The sequence below is a fragment of the Crocodylus siamensis genome, chromosome 1 (genome assembly GCF_052110815.1).
Source record: "Crocodylus siamensis isolate JL-2025a chromosome 1, ASM5211081v1, whole genome shotgun sequence".
In the NCBI taxonomy this organism is placed as follows: domain Eukaryota; kingdom Metazoa; phylum Chordata; order Crocodylia; family Crocodylidae; genus Crocodylus; species Crocodylus siamensis.
In genome coordinates this window covers 17,441,430-17,464,095 of record NC_143395.1, presented here as the reverse complement: position 1 = coordinate 17,464,095, position 22,666 = coordinate 17,441,430, and the positions used below count along the sequence as shown (strand labels likewise).

Genomic DNA, 22,666 nt, shown 5'->3' with positions numbered 1-22,666 from the left:
CATTTAGGATGTCTGAAGCAATGAGCTATGCCTTTGGTCTGGTTGGTACTCATATTTATTAGTAGATATTTATCATGTTGGTTTTCTGTTGGTAGTGATGTATAATTGTACACTTTGCTAATTGTCACATCTGGAGGCTAATTTAGACACTATACTTGTGTTTGAAATGCGATTAGCGTCTTCCTCTCAGAATTACTGGAATGTAGCCAGCTTTTATCCATTGCTTCAGATGAAAGCTGACACTAATTTGGGCTTCAGAAATCTCTAGGTCACATAATGCTTTACATCTTCGTATCATTTAAGAAAATGCAGCGTAGGTGCTGAGTTGAGGGAAAATACCACCATTAGGTCTTAATGTACACTAAGCAGACTCAGCATATCATTCACTTTGGAGGGAGTTGCATTGACTGACTTTTAAAGTTATTTTGCTTCTGGATGCATAATTTAGAGATTGTATTTATCTGAGATTGTATCTTCTTATGAGCTTGGATATTTCTGGAGGTCATTTGTATCTGCCCTTTTGGCTGTTCTGAAATACCAATTAATCATGGAGGAAGTGGAGCTGTGTGAAACTCTGTGGTTTCATTTTGAAGAAGATTGTGCAACCTATTTATCCATTTTGAACTTCATGGCTTGTCCAGATTTACTCAGAACTAGACTCAAATTCATTCCTTAGCAGGTTTTTCGATGACATTTTCCTAAAGTTTGACATTATAGTAAAGCAGCCATGTTTTGAAGCATGCTTTGAAACATTTCACTCAACTTCACCAGAAAGCATATACTATAAGGATCATTTATTAAATTAATTTAAATGGGCAAGTTAACTATAAACTTCAGATATGTGTCTGCATATATAATGTCTACTTTTTCAGAAGTGGCTGGTGATCGAGTGCTTCATTTTTCTTACTTGAAACATTAAGGCTTCTGAATTGTCTGAGAACTTTTGCCTATTACTGTCTCAAATCAAATGTCTACAATTGTTTAGGCTGAATCTAATTCTTTATTGAGCATCATGGATTTTTAGTGTAATTTATATGGATCTCTATTAATTTGTCTCTTCTGCAATCCCTCGCAGTCGAGGATGATCGCCTTCCATAACTATCTTATCTGTGTGTCGAAAGATGGAGGGAAACCATTTCCATTTGCTCATCCTGGTGCTGCTGCTGCTGTTTAGTATGTGACTGCTTATTTGGTAGAATTACCCTTGCTTATTTCACAGATAAACTTCCCCAAAGGTCATTCCACTCTCCGCCACCTGTGGCCGTGCATTAAATCAAATGATCGTTTGAGAGGGAAATTATAATGAGAAAAAGGGCAGTTTGGAAATGACCCTTCTTCCATATAAAAGACATTCCAGATAAAATGGTGATGAAATTTATCTGAGAGTTAGTTCTGATGCAGAAGAAGAACTAGATATTACCAAATGAGAGAGAGCGGCCAAATCTGAGTACTGTCAACAGACCGAGACATCTGATGCTTAATTTGCATCTAATGATAAATTAACAGATGGTATGTCTCCTATATTCAAAAGTTACTTGATTTTCATGAATAATTATTAGTACAATAACATTTAAACTTGTTACTAGACTCTTGGCTATAATTTTGTATTCGATATTTATAAAATATGAGTCTTGCTACTGCAGGAGTTACTGTGTTGTGTGGTCCCATTGAAGTCAGTAAAACTACATGTGCCAGAGAAGACTATTTTTGAAAGTAAGTGCTTGCAAAATTGGGCATACTGGCAGAAGCCTCAAGAGCTGCATTCTTTTGTCCTTTTTAGCTGTGCCCAGACATGTAGGGGTGTGCAGTTTGTGGCACTTCAGACCTGTTTGGGGCACTGCAGACCACACATGGTGACCATTAAAATGTGCCCTGCACTGCAGATTTGCAGTGCGGGGCCAGAATTTACTGCCGGGATTTCCTGGTAGCAAAAAAAGAAACAGAACAAAACTCAGCACAAAAAACGCACAGCAAGCCTGTGCCAACACACACAGAAGCTGGGCCATCCAACCAATGCTCCGGCTGCTGCCCAAGCCTCCATGCTGCCTCACCATTTGCCCCTGCTGCTCCAGGCCACCAGGTAAGACTCTCTGGCCTCAGTCTTCAGCTCTCCCTGGCTGAAGAGCTGGGAGGGGCTGGGAAAGGACAATTTGCCCGTTGTGAGACAAATAGTCCTGCAATGAAGTGCACGTGCAGGGCTGTGCACTGTGCAATTTGTGCCACTGCAAGCACACACCCCTGCATGTCTGGACGTGGCTTTTCAGTACCAAGCCTTGTTGTACTCATGCTTTGAAGCAATTGTCCCCTACATTTCAGATTTAGATGTGGTTTAAATTCAGTACAATAGCTAATTAATAAGTCATCTTCTTTTTCAGGTTGATTTAAATTGCATTTATTGTTAATGTGGAATTCGATTTCTTATAAATGTTTAAGTGAAGCAAATCAATAATACAGTACAATGTGTTAACTAATAATACTACTTATAACCAGAGATATTTTTTCATATCTAAATTCCTGCCTTTTCTTAGATTTAGGTCTACAGAATGTTGACTTTCTTCATTTAAATCTTAACACTTTTTATTTTGTTTTTTATTTATTATATTATCACAGACCATTATGCAACTTTAAATATCTTTGTGAGTTCAAATTAAGTATACATTACTGTGGTCTGACCTTAAGTGTAGGTATTTTACTTTTACTTTCTTGTTCTTTAAATTTTATTTCTACAAAGTAAAAATGGAAGTGTTACTATGTAAAATCAAATAATGATTCTTGGGCCTACTTGTTCACTTATGTATGTTTAAACAGTGTATCCCTTACTCGCATTTTTTTATATTGAATCCATTGGGTTAAATCAGACTGCTCACTCACAAGTGCTCATCCAGCGTACATAAGGGTTGCACAATTTAACTGGAAAGGTTCACCAAGAAACATGCATGCCAATATCTGAACTTAGTAGTTGCTGTTATGTCTTCAACATTTGAAAATGCCTATATTTATTTACATCTACTCAATATATAGCCACAGTGTATGTAGATAAAGAAAAGAGGCATAGGATATCTCTCAATGGATGTACTTCTGTGGCCTCAAGTCATGAGGGTATCTGAGCACCATTTTTTCAATAGGCTGCAGTTTGCAATGTTGATTCAAATAAGTTATTATTTGTGTTACTTTAGTACCCAGAATCCCTAGTTATGGACCTGGAGCCCATTTTGTTAAACTATACTAACAAGGAATAAAATGTTAGCTCTATCCCAAACGGCTTAAAATCTAGGTGTAAGACAACAGACGGTGGTATACGACAAGGTGCAGAAAGAGGGCTGGCAGGGTAAAATGATATGACAGCCTTTGTAAATCTCAGCATGCCAGCAGATCAAGTGTTGCCAACTGTTTTGTGAGCATTATGACAGAGTAGATTTCTGAGAACATTTCTGAAGGAGAAGTGAGTAGGGTTCATAGCTGTTTCTAGGGATTCCTCAGTATGAAGGGACAGCAAGAAGAAAGCAGAAAGGTGAATGTTTGAAAAAGTAATGGAAGCTAACATTGCAGGCCAACTGGAAACACAAACCATAGATACTGAATGAGAAATTATAGGTAAAGTGTGAGTAGTCTGTCAAGGGCCTTGAAAAAGAAGACCAACAACTTGTGTTTATCATGTAAATCACAAGCTGATAAAGAAGAGGAGATTGTGGAGGGTGCAAAGAGAAGTGAAGGTGCTGAAAGCAATAGTCTGTGGAAATGAATTTTTCAGCAGTGTTCTGACCAGGCATGAGAGGCAAGATTGGATTTATTGAGACTAAAGAAATGAATATTGCAGGAATCAAAATGCAAGATTGAGAGCCTGGAGGGAAGAAAAGGCTTTAGCGTGGTGGATGGGCAGAGATGCTATACAGAAAGAATCTAAAAGATTTAGGCATATCTTGGAACTGAGGAATTAGAGTTCAAGGTGACATCCAGTGTATGGGCTCTGAGAGAGAGACAGGAGGGATATTTCTGTTTTCAATGACTGGAAAGGGAGGACTGGGGGTATCTATTCCCCTAATAGCAGTGTGCTGCATCTAGGATAGACATAAGCATCCCCTGCCAATCTATACCTGTATTTCCATGTCTGGCACATGCAAACATCACTGAAGTTGCTTCAGGGTGCCCCTTTGTGTCTGCTCTCAAGACTTCCGTTCATGACATACTTGAGAACAGCACTTGATACATTTCCAAACTTAGAGAGTATAAGCAGGAGCAGGTTGGTGAGAGATGCCTGTAAACATCCTGGTGCAGTGGTACCAACATGCCCAGCCAGCACTGTCTTACACATGTTGAGCTTGAGCAGATATGGAGATGTCATAGAGATGTTAGATTATTTTGGATATGAATTATGGGCTAGTTTAGAAATGAAAACTAGATGCTGAATGAGAAATGAAAGGTAAAGTGTGAGTAGTCTGTCAAGGGCCTTGAAAGTGTAGGCCAACAAATTGTGTTAATCATGTCTATCACAAGCAGAGAAAGAAGAGGAGACTGTACCTCTCTGCAACAGAGTATTAGTGAGATGATCCAGTATAGAGTATTGAGAGTGAGAAAGAGGGGACTGAGGACAGCGCTTTGTGGAAACCCCACAGAAATGGGCAGGTAATAGGGAAGGTTATCTAGGGAGGAGATGAGGTGTGTTCTCTGGAGAACAAACTGGATGAGCAATAGGGGTTAGTAGGAAAATGAAGAGAGAACAAGATTATAAGACCAAGACCTTGGTTGACAGTATTAAAGGTGACTGAGAGGTCAAGGAAGATAAATTATAATTAGGAAGAGGTCCAGTAGAGATTTTGATAGGAGTGGTTTCAGCAGAGTGCGAACAGGCAGAAGCTGGATTGCAGACAATGGAGGATGGCTTTGAAAGAGGAACTGCAGACTACAATTGTCAGACAGCCTAGGAATAAAATGGAGATGAGATCATATTCAGAAAGGCAAGTGGAATAAAGGATATTTGTATTAATGGTAGGAAAAATACAGTGTCCATACATTGCAAGGGGAAAGAACCAGAGAAGAGTGAGCAGTAGCATAACTCAGTGGGGGTGACTCCAGGGATGACTATAGGGGGTGGCAGAGTGATAGGGGGGAACTGTATGTGGCATGGGCTCACCCAGGCATGCCAGGATGCAGCAGCACAGATGAGTGCCTGGAGTCCCTTGCAGACCCTCACTTCCCCTCCCTCTGCTGTGCAGTCAACAGCTGCTGTGTTAACCCTGCCACAGAATTAAGACTTTTACGGTGTTGTTCCATTTACGATGTTGTTCCACATACAATTTGGTGGCAGCTGTGACAGGGTAACCTGGTAGCTGTTTCAGCAGAAGTGTTTCCCGTGGAAAAGGGCGAGTAAGGCTGACAAGGGATCTCTGTCCCCACTTCCTGCGGTGGGACCCTCTAGGTCTTGGGTGAGCCTACACCGGTCAGGCTGTGTCTGCACTGCTGCACCAGTTCTCCTGCACTCAACAAAATCCCCTCCCCTAATAGTCAGGACAGTCCCAAACCAGCTTTCCTCACTCTCTTGAACGTGGCAAACCCAGAAAGACGTGGGCTGCTCAAGGACATAACTGTGCCCTTCTGTCTCCAGCTTGGCTGAGAGTGGCCACTTGGGATAACTCCAAAGCAGCCACACCAGTATGGTCTTGCATTTGGGGCATGCAAACAACAGCAGGTTGGAGAAGGCTCCCAGCCAAGGCACATGCATATACTGCTGTAAAAGGTCAAGAAGTATACAGGAAAGGATGAGAAGATGTTTATGGGGAAGTAGGAGACCAGATAAGATGGAGTCATTGAGGTAAAAGGAAGGCAACTGATGGTAATGGGTGGGTGCAAGATCTAAATTTGTACAGGGGGGGAAGATTGGGGAGTATGGTTGGGAAGGTAGCAGGAATTGCAGAGATGTAGTGCTTACAATGAGGGGAAAATGGATAAAAACAAAAAAAAAGGAGGGAAAGATGGAGGTGGAAGAGGATGGATGATGTATTGAAGAAGAAGAGTGGTAAGAGCTGTGAGTAATTGGCAGATGGCCCAGACGGCTAATAAATGCATAATGGGCAGCTTATAATAACCAAGCAAAGGAATAGTGTTTTTGAGACATCTAAGAAGCAACAAGTGTGAAATTTCCAAATGCATTTCCTCTACCAAAAGGAAGAGTCCATAAGTTTTAAGAAAATGTAAGGGGTGGAACATTACCATAACATCATATCATAGAAATTAAGGGCAGGAAGGGCTCAAAAGATCATAGATCTCTGGGATACTACTGAGATCAAATGATCCCAACAAGGTCTCTGTCAAGTCTCCCCTTGAAGACTTCCAAGCCTGGGAAGTCTCTTCAGGAAGTCTGTTTGAGATTCTGGTCACCCTTACTGTAAAGAAGTTCTTCCTTACATCCAACCTGAAACCATCCTGTAACAGTTTATGGCCTTTGCCCCTTGTCCTCCCTTGGGGCACCATAGTGAACAGGTTTATTTTCCCCAGCTTCTGACATTCACCCCTTACATACTTATAGATGGCCACCCCCTCACTCTTCTTTTCCCCAGGCTGGACAGTTCCAGATCGTTTAGTCTTTCCTTATAAGGTTTGTCCTCCAGGCCCTTAATCATTCTTGTGGCCTTTCTCTGGACCCTTTCAAAATTCTCCACGTCTTTCGTGAAGTGCGGCACCCAGAACTGGACACAGGACTTCACTGTTGTGTGCTCTTAAATTCTGCAAAAACAGGCATGTTCCTATTAATCCACAGAAGTGCCATTTTCAATCCTGTCACTCCAGAGAGGAGATACACTTCAACAAATTTGTTTTAATTCCCACAGAAGTGTGCTAATGGAAGGTAATTATGGGCTTCTACTGAGATTTCTGATGCTCTCTCTCCTAGAAAGAACAGTTATTTAATTTGGAGGGTCAAGCTGGATAGGGGCTTAAGCATGCTCAGTTTCACATGGTGCAGAACGCGAGCCATCCCTGCTAATATGTGGTATGCATGTGAACGTGAAAGGGACTTGCACAAGATTTTAATTATTCATGTTTTTATACAGCAATGCTCTGTTATTCTGATGAGACCTCTATTATTATTTTTCTCCCTTATTCTCATGTGGAACTGGATACTTCTTACTGAATGAGGTGAGAGGTTGAAAGTCTTGGATCTCTTCAGTTATAAGACAAAGCTAGAGCCCTGCATCCAGTCTGATTTGCCCGATTGGGCATGTGTGCAGGGTCAGGGCAAATAACACAGTTTATGTGGGGCTGAAGAGTTGTTCTCATGAAGATAATTCCTTGAATTCCTTATGTGGGTGGAAGGCTGAAAGTCCCGGTAGTAGATTCACTAGTTTGTCCATACCCCAGATCTCTGCTATCCTAAAAGGCTGTGTTGGATGCAAATGCCTGTTCTCTGTTAGTCCTTTGCAATGGGAGATGTTTTTTGGAACTCAGTGGCATTCTGGGCTAACTTATTCCATAGCCAGAGAATAAATGTGCAATAATTCCTTTGGCTGGAACCTGTCTAGAGCTGTCTTGGTCTTTTGCCACTGATGCTACAGGACTCTGCTTTGCTGCTACTGGCCTTGCTCAGGTTATTAAGAATCTTCTGGGGAGGGAAGGAGGAGTGACAGGAGGAAAGGACTCTTTTAACTCACCAGCCCTTGGTCTCAATAGCCATGCTTTCTGAGCTGTGGCCCACTGGGTCATCTTCCTTCTGCAGGAGTGGAGATACCACTAGGATTGTTTTGAAATTATTCTGGGTTCCAGATCATTATGGTCTCAGCTTCTTGTAGAAACACAGGGGAGGGTCCTGCCCTCTGTATGCCGAAGATGGTGATTATAGGAAAGGGGTTATTTGTCTTTTTTGACTTGGAAATCATAGCTCCAGTGTGTTTCTCACCTGGGAGCTACCTTTTTCATTGGGGACCCTGATTTTGTTTCAAGAACTTAATTTCCTATATAGCAACTCAGCCAAACAGTGCTGTGATTCACCCTTGGGACAGAGATGTCTACAGATTTTTTTCCTTTCCTGCTCTCTGATGGTGAATATTCTTGAAACCCTATGGGATGGAAACTTCTTTTGGCTAGACTGAGTTCCAGATTTAGATAACAGCTAGAAATTCCCATTTACTTTTAGTCTCTGAACCATTGACAGGAAACCATCTCCTTGTTTCAAACTGATTTGCCCCATTTTTAATAGGCAGGAATGGATTTCTCGCTTCAAATTCTATTTACAGTTTTATGCAACCTCATACCTAATAATAATTAAAAACAGCAAACAAAAAATCTCCCACCTACTGCTACTGAAGCTCTGGTGTAAATCTCCAGATGACACAGCTAGAGAGATTACAAGAGAGAAACATGCTTGCTTTTGTGAACTCCTATTTGTATGCATAAGTTTACCTCCTGAGCTCTGAACATATATTTCATTACAGATTTTGTCACTGAATCTCTCTTTATGTCCAGTACTTGCCATTCTTTGCAGGAACTTTTTAAATCAAGTACATAATAGTATAAAAATTAGGAGGCAGTTGAGAGGAGGCAATTTGGATCTGGCAGCCTTTCTCATTGACCTTCATGATTTTAACTTTTCCTGGGAATGTATAGGACATTTAAACTAAGTTGTGTCTGCAAGCACTTCTATTTAGAACTCTAAAAAGACGCCTGTCATTCAGAGTCTGAATTAATTTTGAAGGCACTGGGATGGAGTTCACTTGTTCCCACTGCTGTAACTTAATTGGTAGTGGTAAATGTGGGCATTCTCATGCAATGCATAGCAAGTTCAAACCAAGTTATGCTGACATCAAGGACTGCAACCAGAGCTGGATGGGACTCAGAATGAACAGTTGTTCACAGAGGATCCGGAAATTCATGTTGTGTTAATCATAATATGAAATGTGACAAGGTGAAACCTCTGAACTCTTCTGTTTTCTCCTCGTATTCTGCCCCATGCAATCAATAAACTTGAGCCACTGCATATCTCAGATTCAAAAGAGGAGATGCAGCTGAAAACAGCCAGCTTGCATTTAAACAAGTGGAATACCTTAATGTATTGGCTGGGAGCCTGCGCACATTAACTGAGAGAGTAGTCCAGATATAGTTCATTAATGTAGATATCAAATACTGTATTTAACAGTGATGAATGCAAAACCTTGTTTAAATATCTCCACAATTTGAGGTTCTTCCAGACTCTGTAGGGAGGAAGAAAGCGGCGAAGTTATGAGACCTATGAACTATTCAGTAATGAATTCATTGTTTGTTGATCTACAGGTATAGCTAGGAGTAATTAACCATGTCACATTTTACCAGTGGAAGTAATATAATTCATCATTACACTGAGAATCAATGGAAGAGGTGTTGCAATTCCATTGCAAAGTATTGGGCTTGATAGCATTCATTCACATGTACAATTAATTTAAAGCAATAAGCTCTGGAGCAGTTTGAGCCAGAGTAAACTACTCCTGGGTGCAGAATTTATACGTGTGCCCAGGACAGTAGCCATCTGAGCTGGGGTGCAGCATCTTATGCCAGGACTGGGGGACCGGGGATGATGAGCCCCAGGCTCTGGATGGTTGCATTGGGGCTGGCTGGGGCATGAGGATGCTAAAAGTGTGGAGTTATGTGGCTAAGCAGCAGGCAGGAATCTGGCCTCCTACTGACTGGGTACAATTTACAGCCAAGGTCGGTGTTTACATGTGTTTAATTGTAGTTAATTACCCCAGCATAAGATAGCACTGTCAGAGATGGTACTATCTTATGGGTGGTGTTAATTAGTTTACTGCAGCCTAATAGTGTCACACATGTAGATTGTGATGATTTTCTCTGCAGCTAATTAGTCTACACTGTAGTTAAGTGCATGTGTAGAAGTGCCCAGTAGAGAAGAATAGTTCACTCATGGCTTGAGCTATGCAGGAGGCCAGACTGGATCATTTTGGTTCCTACTGGCTTTAAATCTAGGAATCTCTGCTGTTTCTTCAAGAGGTTTCAGGCGACTAGCGGCTTGGGGAAATACATGGAAGAGGAAATAATTGCTTTAATAACAAATACTTAAGTGTCTTTGCTTTTTCCGTGGCATCTGGGCTTTTTACCAGCTCCAGCAAAGATTTTTACAGAAAAATATCACCGCTCAGCACTGAGTTTTGCCAAGATCTCTCTAGGTACAGAAAAGGGATATTATTGTAAATCAGATCATATGCTACCTGCCCTGAATTGATTTTACAAAGTCAGTGTGTATCCCTACATTCAATAAAATAAGTAACTTTATATAATTTGAGGGTTAGTTATAGCTCATACTGCACAAATACATCTCAAACTATGTTATATGTCTTACACTGCGCAATGGTGCCCAAGGCCATTTCTGGACTTTCCTTGGGCAATTGTCCAGTCCTTGCCTTGTAGGCAACGTATTGCCCCCACCATCCAGTCTGATGTTGCTTATCATTCTAGGAAACTTTGCTTTCCACCGATTCACATTTCTTCAGGTTGTCAGGGAAATAACTGCCGACAGCACTACTTGCTCAGAATAGTTGCTACAGGCCACTGACTGGTTGTGGAGCAATGTCTTAGGTACCATGTTAGCTGCAGAGCTTTCATTTTCAACTATTAAAAAGTTTCCAGAAATGATTTTTTCTATGAATGTGATTTCCAATGAGATTGCATCTTCCCTTTTCTGATGGTTTTTTTTTTTTTTTAGAGGAATGTGTCTTAAAACTTTGATTTTACTATTACATCAAACATTGCTATAATTGATCAGCATTATGGTATATAGTGGTCAATGAGGCAAGAGGGCAGAAGTCTTAAAAATAAGCTGCAGATTTAGCTTTAAGGGTTCAGTTATTCTGGTATATTGAGTAAACAGTTCCTTGTCAATTGTATGTCATGAGTATTTCACTAATTGTTCTGTCTTCAAAACTGCATGGAGGGCAGTATATCTAGGCTTTGCTTTCTTCTGCTAGACTGCTGCAGGTGTTTAACAGCACTTGCAGCAGCAGGACATTGGCCACCACTCTATCTGTGGCAGGTTAGGGTGCTATGCCTTAGGGTTGATTTGTGTAGTTTTGGTAACAGTTTAGTCAAGGATTTGGATGGGATAGTTTGGGTGGAAATGATCTTGCCTCAGGCAGGGGGTTGGATTAGGGACCTTCTGGCCTCACATTTCTATGATTCTATGACCACTTTAAAATGTATGCATTTTTAAATAGTAAGTGGCAATAACAAAAAAAGAAAGTACTTGCAACTGATGCAGATAAAAGTCCTAAATCTGCTCTTGCAAGCTACCTACTGTCTCTCTGGTAAACAGTTTCTTACCTGATTTGTTTGGGTGGTTATGGGATTTTGTACATTCAGCACACAGGCATCTTCCTTAACTGTGTTTGAAAAACTGGTCTTGTCCACAAGTAGACTGAAGGTCCCATTTCTTGCAGATCCTTCTGAAAACCAATGCACAAAAGCCCTTGGCTACATCTAAACTTTTAAAGCATTCCCTGAGATTTTCACCTATTATCTTTCAAGTTCAGTACAGGATAGCACTTACTAGGGAAGGGATGACCTTACAAGATCTGAAAAACTTTGGCTAAGCCACTTTTTCCTTCCACTTTGGTTTGATCCCAGAATTTCCTCATTTTTGCAAAGATCAGCAATATATTTGAAATAGCAGGAAAGTCTATTTTTTGTGCTAATCTTAGTTTAGGTGCAGTGAGTAATGGCTGCAATTTTGGGGAGATTTCTGTGTCAGTTTCTGAAGTTGTAGTTTGAGTGAGTGTACAGCACAACTTTTGGTGCTGTAATCTAACTGCAGGCCTTGGGAATTTGCTGATTCCTTATACTTTTCCCCTTGAATATTTCAGAATTAGCTTCAGTGCAGCTGCATACTAGTTACTGTTTACCAAAAGCTACAGCTAAATTTACAACTGGAGCCTGGCAGTTGCGCCTGCAGAAGTTGGTCATTACAATTGTTTTTATGTACAAACATCTGCGTTTTGCAAGTGCAAATGAACTATTATGACATACCTGTGTGCAAAACTCCTTGCACACAGGGGGGCTTTGCACAAGAAATGCATGTGCATGCAGGTTAGTCATCAGCTTTTGCTGTGTTCTTTCTGGCCTATGACATGTACCCACATCCTCAACTTTAGTTATATAAAAGCCTTGTAATGGCTCATTTAGCACAACTCATTTCAGCTTCTGCACAACAAAATGCACTGGCAGCAAAAAAAATTGCAGCTGCTTTCTTAACACACAGAAAAATTGAAAAACAATTGTGCGTTCTTGTCCTGCAGCCAACTATAATTGCATCCTTTTGTTCTACTGCTTAGACACTTTGGGTGCTAATTTTACTAAATTGACAGGATCCGCACTAAGTGCACCATTTCCCTTACTCGAAAACGCATGGAAAGCTAAACATTTTCTGTCTTTTGTTATTTTTTACTCATTTCCTCCAATACGTTGTGGAACAGTGAGAAACTCTGGGGTTTAACTTGTAGAAATCCAGATTCTTTATTAAAAATGTGTTTGTCTCCCTTCATATAGAACGTGCATCTTTAGTCTCTTTGAAGACCCGTCTATGACTGGACCTGTACTCTCCTGGTTACTGATGGCCCTAAACAGTCAAAAAGAATCTTCCTTAAATCCTGAAGAGATACAGCAGCACCCAGCTATTCAAACTGGTTAAAAGAACTGTCTGACACAGCTCTAATGGAGAAAATCACAAGCAGTAAGTGGCATAAGAGGGCAGTATTGACAGATTTGATCCCATTATACATACACTAATAGAGCTTAATATCAGCACCCATTTCATTTAATAACAGTCCCCCATTCCCTACTGATACCATTACTTTTTATTTGCCAGGAAGATCTCTCCATAAAACTACACTTTTTTTTCTTTTTCCTTTTTCTCTAGCCACCTCCTTTCATGAATTTTCATGGTCTACTCATGTATCACAGTAATCATGCAGTCAAGCTTTTCAGGTACTTTGCAATTCTGTGGACTGCTTCATGTCATAATTATCATTTACTGCTGCCATTGTATAATAATATATTGTAATGTGTAGTTAATATTGCTTGCTGTCCCTTTGCTCTTATATTGTAAAATCTCCATATAAATGAACATTTTCCCTAGGCAAACTGTGCAAATATCTCAGCTGACTGTTTCACAATAAGGCAGGCTACCTCAACACCAATAAAATTTTGACATTGCATATTTTCTTTGGTGTGTTTCTGTATTTTCTTTGAAATCTCAGTCTTTCACTTCACTGGGTAGTCTGGTTCATTTAAATAATATAACAGATAGCAATATGCTGGTAGGTCCAAGTCCTGAGAGCCTTATAACTGCAAATGCTCACATATAGTCTTAATACAACTTGGGACCTCAGTGGTTGGTCTAAGATAGAGATAATTTTTCATTGTCACTTAATTGGGTGTGTCCCATTCTTTTCAGTTGTGACCAAATTTGAAGTAAGAAGATATTACAACTTTTATTAGTTATCCACTAGAGCAATGTTCCACTAAAGTATATTGATCTTGGACATTGAACACAGAAACACAGCCCAGAATGGGACTTCCTGTGACATTGAGTTTATGGCAGTGTTATTCCCTTTATACAAGTGATGGGGTAGGGAAGGAAGAGTAGCAGACAAAATATACAATCCTATATCACTAAATTGAAGCCTGAGTAGAATTACTATGGGAAAAATCATGGATAAAATAACACCAGTGTAAGGCATATTGGGGTAGTGTCATATCTGCAGTTTATTTTCTTCAATCAAACAGGTTGTTTCCTAATTCCCTTGCCACCTGGTAGGGAGCCACAGTAATAGCTACCTATTGCATATAGCTATCATGAAAAGTAGGGCTGTGTGAGGCTTAGGACAGAGCTTCAGATTTGGGGAAGCTTTGGACACTTTGGGGTCTGAAGCAGCACATCTGGGTCGAGGAGCTGCCTCGTTCAGCTCCCCGAAGCACTTCGGAGCTGCCTCGGAGATCCAGCCATAGGGTATAAGGGGGAAACAATAAAATATCTATAACTTTGTTGTTTTCTGCCTGATTTGGATGAAATTTGGAGGGATGGTAGACTCTGCAGAGAGCACAAAGCTTGCCAAGTTTAAAGAACATTGGTGCAGGGGTTTGGGGGAAACTGCTCCCCAAATTCTTGAAAGCAAAACTCACGTCATGTCTATGTGTTACAACATGGGGAGGGGTGTCAAAACTGAAGGACCAGTAGCTCTTGCTGAGGCCACAAATCATGCCAAGTTTCAAGAAGATTGGTGTAGCTGTTTGGGGGGAACTGCACCTCAAGCTGTGGACAAGCAAAACTCGTGCCATAGGTGACCCTGCGTGTGTTAAGGTGCAGCAGGATGACAGCTGCAGGGATGGTGGCCCCTGCTGAGGCCATGATGCCTGCCAGCTGTGGAGGAGATCAGTGCAGGGGGGTTCTGGGGCCCTGCACCCCTAGCTGCTGACAGGTAAAACTCGTGCCATGGGTGCTTGTGGGATTGACTGTCTGTCTTGGGGTGTGGGAGACACTACTGCAAGCCTGGCTGCTAAGCTACTGTGTTACCAGTTACCAATCAATTATGACTCACTCAGGGACCAGCTTAATACACAGGACCTAGCTAATGTAGCCAGTTAATTGCAATCAATTAACACCTACAAAAGCAGAGACTAAGGAGAGGAAACATTCAATACAGACAATCAACTGCCCCAAGACAGACACAGTCAGACCCACAAGCACCCATGGCACAAGTTTTGTCTGTCAGCAGCTAGGGGCGCAGGGGCGCAGGGCCCCAGAACCCTTGCACCGATCTCCTTGACAGCTGGCAGGTGTCGTGGCCTCAGCAGGGGCCACCATCCCTGCAGCTGTCACCCCGCTGTGCCTTAACGCACACAGGGTCACCCATGTCATGAGTTTTGCTTGTCCGTAGCTTGAGGTGCAGTTCCCCCCCAAACCCCTGTACCGATCTTCTTGAAACTTGGAAGGCTTTGTGGCCTCAGTAAGAGCTACCGCCCCACAGCAGTATTGACCCCCCTGTGGTGTAACACACAGACATGACAGGAGTTTTGCTTTCAAGAATTTGGGGTACAGATCCCCCCCAAACCCCTTTACTGGTTGTCTTGAAACTTGGCACATTTCATGCTCTAAGCAGAGGCTACCATCTCTATAAGCTTCATCCACATTGGACAAAAAACAACAAAGTTATAGATATTTAATTGAGTCCCCATTATACCCTAAGTCCAGATCGCCGAGGCGGCTCCGAAGCTTTGAGATTGAGGCAGAAACCCGGTCCGGAGCTGCCGTCCGAAGTGGCGGGATCCAAAGCCGGATCAGATCGCTGCCAACTCGCACAGGCCTAATGAAAAGCTCTTTGTCACAGAGCTCCCAGAGCACATAGGAGCAGCCTCCCAGCATGTCTACAGGCACCCATAGAAAAGTCAGGCTGGGATGGAACTTGAAACCTGCCTTTCTGTCATGGACCTGTTAATAATTACCTTTGCTGCTGCTGAGCCAGTCATTTTGTTCAGCCCACCTTTCTCCATTGATCTTGAGAAGGTCACGTGGGAGCTTGTTAAAAGTCTTGCTGAAGAATAGATATGTATACTATATCCACAGCACTCCCTTCATCCACCAAACAGTTACTTTGTCAAAGGAGGAGATCGAGTTCATTTGACATGATTTGTTTTTTATAAAACTGCTGGCTTCTCATGCAAATGACCTTCCCTGGGGTATAGTCCAGCAGCTTCCAGGGTATTGAGGTCAGGCTCAGCAGTCTGTAGTTTCCCAGGTCCTCCTCACATTTTAAAAAGAGGAACACTACTTTGGTCATTTTCCAGTCCTCTGGTACCTGGCCTGATCCCACAACTTTATGAAGATCATTGCTAAGGGCTCTGAGATCTCCTCTGCCAGTTCCTTCAGTACCCTGGGATGAAGTTCATTTGGCCCTGCTGACTTGAATTCATTCAGACCTATCAAAAGCTTTATCTCCTTTGTTATCTCATCTCTCAGCTTGTCCTCTTCCTTATCCAAATAATTCTTATTAAGTGTCTGGCTGCAGCTTAATTTTTTTGTGAGGACTGACAAAGTAGTTGTTGAGTAGCTCTGCCTTCTTTGCATCTTCTGTTAGGATTTCCCCCGACTTGTTAACAGTGGACCCACGGCTTCCTTGGTCCTTCTTTTCTGGTTGCCATACTTCTAGAAGTCCTTATTGTCCTTAACCTCCTTTGCCAGGTGCAGCTTGTTCTTTATCTTTCTTCCTGATTTTTGTCCCTGCAGGTTCTTACTGTTTCCTGGTATGTGTCCTTGGTGACCTGCCCATTCTTCCATTGCCGGTATGTTTTCCTTTTGGATCTGATGCAGTTTAGAAGCTCCTTGTGCAGCCACATTGGTGTCTTGCCATCTTTCTTTGATTGCATTGTGTCAAGACAGTTTCTTGTTGGGCTTCTAATACTATGCCCTTTAGAAGGCCCAGCCTCCAGGGATCTTTCTCAGTCTGTCTTCCCATGGCACCATGCCCATCATCTTCTTCAGTCAGCCAAAATCTGCCTTTTTGAAATCTGTGTCCTAATTTTGCCAACCTCATGCTTTTCCTGTCTCAGGATCTAGAATTCCACTATACTGCGATTGCTTCCCCCAAAGTTACCTAGCGCAACTTTACATCCTCCCTCAGTTCTTTGCTGTTGGTTAGGACAAGATCTAAAATAGATGGTCCTCTAGTTGCATTCTCCACCTTCTGAAACAGAATGTGGTCCTCCACACAAATTATGAACTGGCTTGACATTTTATGTTTGGCCGCATTGTTCTTCTAGCACAGGGGTTGGCAACCCCACCATGCATCCTGAGCATGGCATGCGAAGCCATTTTGCTCAGCATGCCACAGGGCATGGCTCGGCTCTGGGTAGCTGGCTCGGCTCTGGAAGCATGGCCATGCCCCAGCTCTGGGTAGCTGCTGCCAGCGATGGAGCCCAGGCTGGTCCCAACAAGGCTTGCAGCATCCCAGCTGCCTGCTAGGAGCAGCCCAGGCTCCTGGTTGGCAGCAGCTACCCAAAGCCAGGGCTGGCTGCAGTCTGGAGGCTGCAAACATCTGTGCCGGGCTCCAGAGCCCCGGCATCAGCTCTGTACCGGTGCATGCGCATGCACCTTGGGGCGGGGGGAGGAGGGGCCTGAGGCAGAACAACCCCAGTCTCTCCCTCACTCCCAGCACAGGGCCTGGTGCAGCTGTTTATAGCCAGCCTGGACTCTGGGCAGCTGCAGCAAGCAGTGGGCAGGCTGCAAACAGCTGTGCTGGGCTTCACAGCTCCAGCATCAGCTCCATGCACGCGTAGTCACCACCAGCATGAGCTGGGGTAGCTGCCAGAGAGCCCAGGATGGGGGGCAGAGGCTTTGGGTGGGGGGCAAGGGGCAGCAGGGCTGGGGGGCAGGGGCTTTGGGTGGGGGACAAGGGGCACAAGCAGGGCATCCTACCTTGTACCCCCTGCCCTTGTTTTGTTTTTCTGGCATGCTGGCACTCTGGCACCTTCCAAGGTAGGCATTGTGGGGGTTTTCGGCACTCCGGCCAAAAAACTTTGCCTACCCCCATTCTAGCAGATGTCTGCAAAAACTGAAGTCTCCCATCAGTACCAGCTTTTGGATAGATTTGCCACCTGCTTGAAGAGTGCCTCATCCACCTCCTCTTTCTGATTTGGTGGCCTATAATAAATCCCTACCATTACATCAATGCGGCATCTTTCATGTTCACCCAAATGCATTCTGCTTTACTGTCTTCCTCCTCCTGAACCAGGGAACAAGTATACATGTTTTTGACATATAAAGCAACCTTTTCTCCAATCCTTGTCCTTCTGAAACAGCGTGTAATCCTCCATGCTGACATTCTAGTCATGAGAGCTGTCCCACCGGGGCTTGGTGATGCGAATCAGATCCTGGTTCTTCTTACAGGCTGCAACTTCCAGCTCACTTTGTTTATCCCCCATAATTCTTGCACTTGTAAATTCAGATGTATTTTGCATTTTGACCTACTTACTTCCCTTTTTGTGCCACTTGTGGCAGTCCTGTATCTCTCTGGCCCTTTCCCAGAGTTAAGGTGCTTCATCAAATCTATTCTCTGCTCTGTTGCTGGATGGATTTGATCACCGCCCCCTGTAGACCCTCCTTACTAGCTTAGCCAGATAATGCCCAAAGATACTCTTTCCCTTTCTCATCAGATGGATACCATCTCTTTGATAGCATCTCCCATCCTCCTCCCAAGAACATTAAACTATTATTGAAGAAGCCTCTGGATCCTGGGGGAAATTACACTGATCTTAATGTGTCCAGGTCCTTAAGGGCATTTTTACATGTGCTCAAGGGAGGGGTGCTTTAATTAGAGTGGCTTCAGGAGCCATCTTTCAGTTGAGCCATAATTAAAGTGCCCAGAGCATCTTGTTTGATGAGCTTTAGATAAAGCATCCCTGCCACCATTCTGAAGTGTGGGGATGCTGATACATGAGATGCAGAGGCTGGTAGAAGCATAGTAATTATCACACTCCAGCAGACTCGATTAATAGAGACTACTCTGCTGTAATTACAGCATGTCGGCGCAGCCTCTGGACTCATGTACAGGCACCCTAAATGATTAAACTTTTAAGCTTCTATAAATGCATGTACAGGCACACAATGAGTTGGATTATTTTCACCAGTGATAAATGCCTGTAATTCTTATTGGTTCTAATGGACCACTGCTAGTCAAGCTTCTGATATCCAGTTAGGTGCCTTTCTATGAATTTCAGGACTAGATAAAAATAAATAAATAAAAAGAATAGAAGAAGACTTGGATGAATAAAACAGGACTGAAGTGGCCTTAAGCACACACATCCAATCTGAGAGGATCATAGGAAAGTGGCACTGGAAGAGACTTTATGTAATCCAGCCCCTTGCTCACGGCAGGATTATCCCTGACTAGACTAGGGATGATCATGATCCTGAAAACTCTGCTCAGTTGCTGCCAAACTCCAGAGGCATCTCAGCTCCACAGGCACTTTACTTGTTAACTTTAAGATTCCCAAGTGGCATTCCCAAACTGAGGGGAAGGGGAGCATGGCTTAGCTGTTACTGATGTACTGCTGTATGTGCCTGCTCCTGTAAGCAATATAAGATAGCTAAAACACTGCAGCTTTAAGCCTGCATGACACATGGTTCATGTTGCAATGGTTTTGCTGCACTTACATTGCTGCAGAAGCTTGCAGTTACATCATGGTAGCTTCCATCAATATGACCGGATAACCAGAGTTGTACCTTGCGTTACACCCACTCTTGACAGCACTAAGCCATTTGCACTTAGCTTATGCCTAAGGCCTATTGGGATTTAGAACTTAAAATAACAGCTTAGTGCCACTAGCAGAACTGGGAGATGGGGATGTGAATGGGACAGCAGCTCTGGGGGTGGGTGTGCAAAAACAGCTGCTACCATAGCTGGCTGCGACACCACTGCTGGCAGCACAGCAGTAGGCACTGCCCCCTGTGCTGGAGCCACCAAGGGCATGGAGCAACCCTGTTATGCCTCTGCTTCGTGGTTACAGTATTTATTGAGGATGTGGGAGACTCAGTTTCAGACCCATGTCTCCCCGCTCAGGTAAGTGCCTTAATTAGCAGACCCCCTCCACTCTTCTGAGGAAGCTGGACCATGGTGCAGAGAATTTGAGATTCGTTAGGCCAGTGAGTGTCATGCACATGATTAGGACACTCCCTCAGGAGCAGGGTATCCTCTATTTTAATCCAGGACTATTTATAAGTTGTATATAAAAGAGCTGAAACACCCACCGGCTGGGAATAGTAGTGAACATCTCTCTCGCTTCCTGAGTGAGTTATCTAGGCCGGTGAGGGTCAACCTTTTTGGAAGATGTGCCACAAGGTAGCCTTGCATACCTCTCCTGTGCCCAAATGGATATGAATGGGAGAGTGTCCCAGGACAATACTTTACCTGCATCCTATAGAGATCCTGGCACCACCTGCATACCTCCCCCCCTTGGTGAATATGTAAGTAACCAAAGAAAAACTGGAACAGCAATGAGGCAGAGAGAGAATGACTTGCTAACACCACTGTTAGGACATTCCCAGTGAATGATTTCAACAAAGACCCTAAACCACCCACTTTTACTTTGAATCATATTATGCCGTTACACCCATGAGACATTCTCTGTGGCCAGATGTCATTTACCTTGGGTAATAACACCTTTCCACAGTCATCCTATTAGCAGTGGGGGTCAGCCCTTTTGCCACCAATTAACCCTGCCCCCTCCCCAAGTACTGCTCTGATCCCCTTCTTTGCCCTGACCTGCTGCTTTGCTTTTTGCTCCCCACTCTGTGCTCCCTGTGCCCAGTCTCCTGCTCTGCTTTTTGCTTCCCCCTCGTCACCCTGCCTGGTCTCCTGCTCTGTCTTCTGCTTCCTGCTCTTTCTGCCACTGTGTTGCCTGTCTTTTCTTAATCTGTCATATGCCACACACACAGGCTGCCAGTGTCATTTGTGGCACACAGATCCAAGTTTGCCACCCCTGCGTTAGGCTGTCCTATAAAAGGCAGGCATCACCAGCAGCAAAGTTCAAAGCTGCACCAATATGGCAGTAGAAGTGCCCTGTGTGTATGGAGAGGTCTCGTCATTCCTATTTGCACTGGGGAGCCAAACCAGCTGTGGGAGGGAGAACTAGATTTCATGAACAGAATTGCTAGTTAAGTTCCAGCTGCAGTAACTTAGGTTAAACCCTTTTTCACCTCCCTAAGTGCCCAAGTGATACTTATGTGGCAGAGTATGTGCAAGTTTTGGATTCTATTCAAACATGCATTGCCATGCTCACTCTATGCTACCCTACTGAGCGTGCTCAAAAAGCTTCACTCTGGTTTTGTAGGATCTGGCGCAGAATTAAATTATTCAAGCATTGGCATAATGTTGTGTAAATCCCAAGATTTTAGCTGCAGAAAAACTCAGCTTATTTACAACACTTAAAAAGGGAGAAGGACCCTCTCACCTTGTAGTACAGATGCTTGGTCAAGCAGTAGGAGACCCAGGTTTAGTCCCCAGTCCTTCACAGGGGGGTTGAATCTACAGGCAACCCCCACTTAGCAGTCTTAATTGCTTCCTGAAAAACCAAGTGTTAAGTGAAATGAGTGTTAAGCGAAAATGAAAGTATTTGACAACCCAAGATAGTGAGTGCAATTCTTTTTAATGACACAAGGTGGTGACTGCGAGTGTTATAATGAAACTTGCTGAGCACTAAGTGAAATCAGGTACCCATTTAAAATGAGCCTTATAGTGAAAGAGTGCTAAGAGAAACAGCATTAAGTGGGGGTTGCCTGAATATCTCACACCCACAGCAAATGCCAGCCAATGTACTGGGTTCTTGCCACTACTCCTCTTGAAGCTGTCCCACTGGCAGCAAAACAGGAAAGCTACAAGAGCTTAGGAAGAGAAGAGTAAAAATGGGATAGTTTCTGCCCTGCTGAGGTTAGAGGCTGAGGCCTAGGGAGTTTCTCTGTCAAGGCAGCATCTATCTTTCTGAGCCACCTTTCCTCTAGTTTGATCAACTAAGGCATTTATACACATACTTTGGGGGGTGGAGGGTGCTTTAATTGGAGTGAATTCGAGAGCCACTCTAATTAAAGTACCTGGGGTGTCTCATGTATCAGCATCCCCACACTTAAAAGTGGTGGTGGGGGTGCTTTAACTAAAGCTCATTGAACAAGCTTTAGTTAAAGTGCCCCGCCACCATTTTTAAGTGCGGGGACACTGATACATGAGATGCTGGTTTCTGCTGGAGCATGGTAATTACCTGATACATGAGATCCTGATACATGAGACACCAGTGTCTTCTGGAGCATGGTCGTTAATTGAGTCTGCTCCAAAATTCTGTAATTAAAGCCCATCAGATCAGCCTTTCTGCTCATGTATAGGCGCCCCTACAGTCTGGGTCTTTTACTTCCTAAGCTAGGGCCATAATCACTAAGCTAAGCATAATCGCTAAGGGGGAAAACCCCTGCCTCCACTTCCATCTGTGGGCTGCATGTGTACCTCAAAAATTTGATTTCACTCCAGGTAGAAACAGAATCCAAACATTGTATTTATGTTCCTAAGTAAATGCCTTTAGGCATGTGAAAACAAAATAGGAGTTAGCCCTTTATCTCTTGTGATAATGAAGCAGAAAAATTGCTTGGTTTATAAGATCTCAGGGTGAGTTGGCTGCACTGGAAGAATTAAAAAGAAAGAAACAAAACACACTGCATCTGTAAACCAGACATCCATCATTTGATCCAAGATGAGAAACAATGGGCATAAAATTCCAGGAAGCCTAGAAAAACTAAACATAAAACTTTGATGCTTTTTGAGGACTGGAGGCACATTTAGTATGATTTATTACCTCCTTCTTTCAGTCTTCTAGAGTTGTTGAATTTAGACAAGATCCTTAGCTTAGTAAATCAACACTGTGCCATTGATTTCAGTATGTGTACACCAATTTATGCCAGCAGAAAGTCCAGACCTTAATCTTTTCCTTTGTAAGTAATGACAGTTCTGAAAGCTGAAAGGGCACAACAGTAATTCCTGCATCAATTAATGGGCTTTCTCTTTTTATTCTAGAGTCCTACTTTTTTAAATTAATTGATGAAATCCAAGTACATTGGCTAGTTCAAATCTGTCCATCTGTAGGACTCAAACAGTATTGGAAG

The 22,666-nt window shown here is 43.0% G+C and overlaps 1 protein-coding gene across 11 annotated transcripts in view; it reads left to right on the top strand.

Annotated features, from left to right (window-relative positions):
• The window catches only part of KCNS3 (potassium voltage-gated channel modifier subfamily S member 3), a 62,734-nt gene extending 49,551 nt beyond the window's left edge, over window positions 1-13,183 (top strand). For 10 of the 11 annotated variants that reach the window (XR_016440072.1, XR_016440067.1, XR_016440070.1 and 7 more), the window contains one exon: window positions 12,517-13,183. Coding sequence is in view for 5 of the 11 variants with exons in the window: in XM_090031812.1 (XP_089887938.1) it covers window positions 12,517-12,554 (38 nt within the window). In the remaining 6 variants the exon portion in view is untranslated. The remainder of the gene's footprint in view (window positions 1-12,516) is intronic. The other variant, XR_016440060.1, reaches the window with a different exon arrangement.
• The last annotated feature ends 9,483 nt before the right edge of the window (window positions 13,184-22,666 follow it).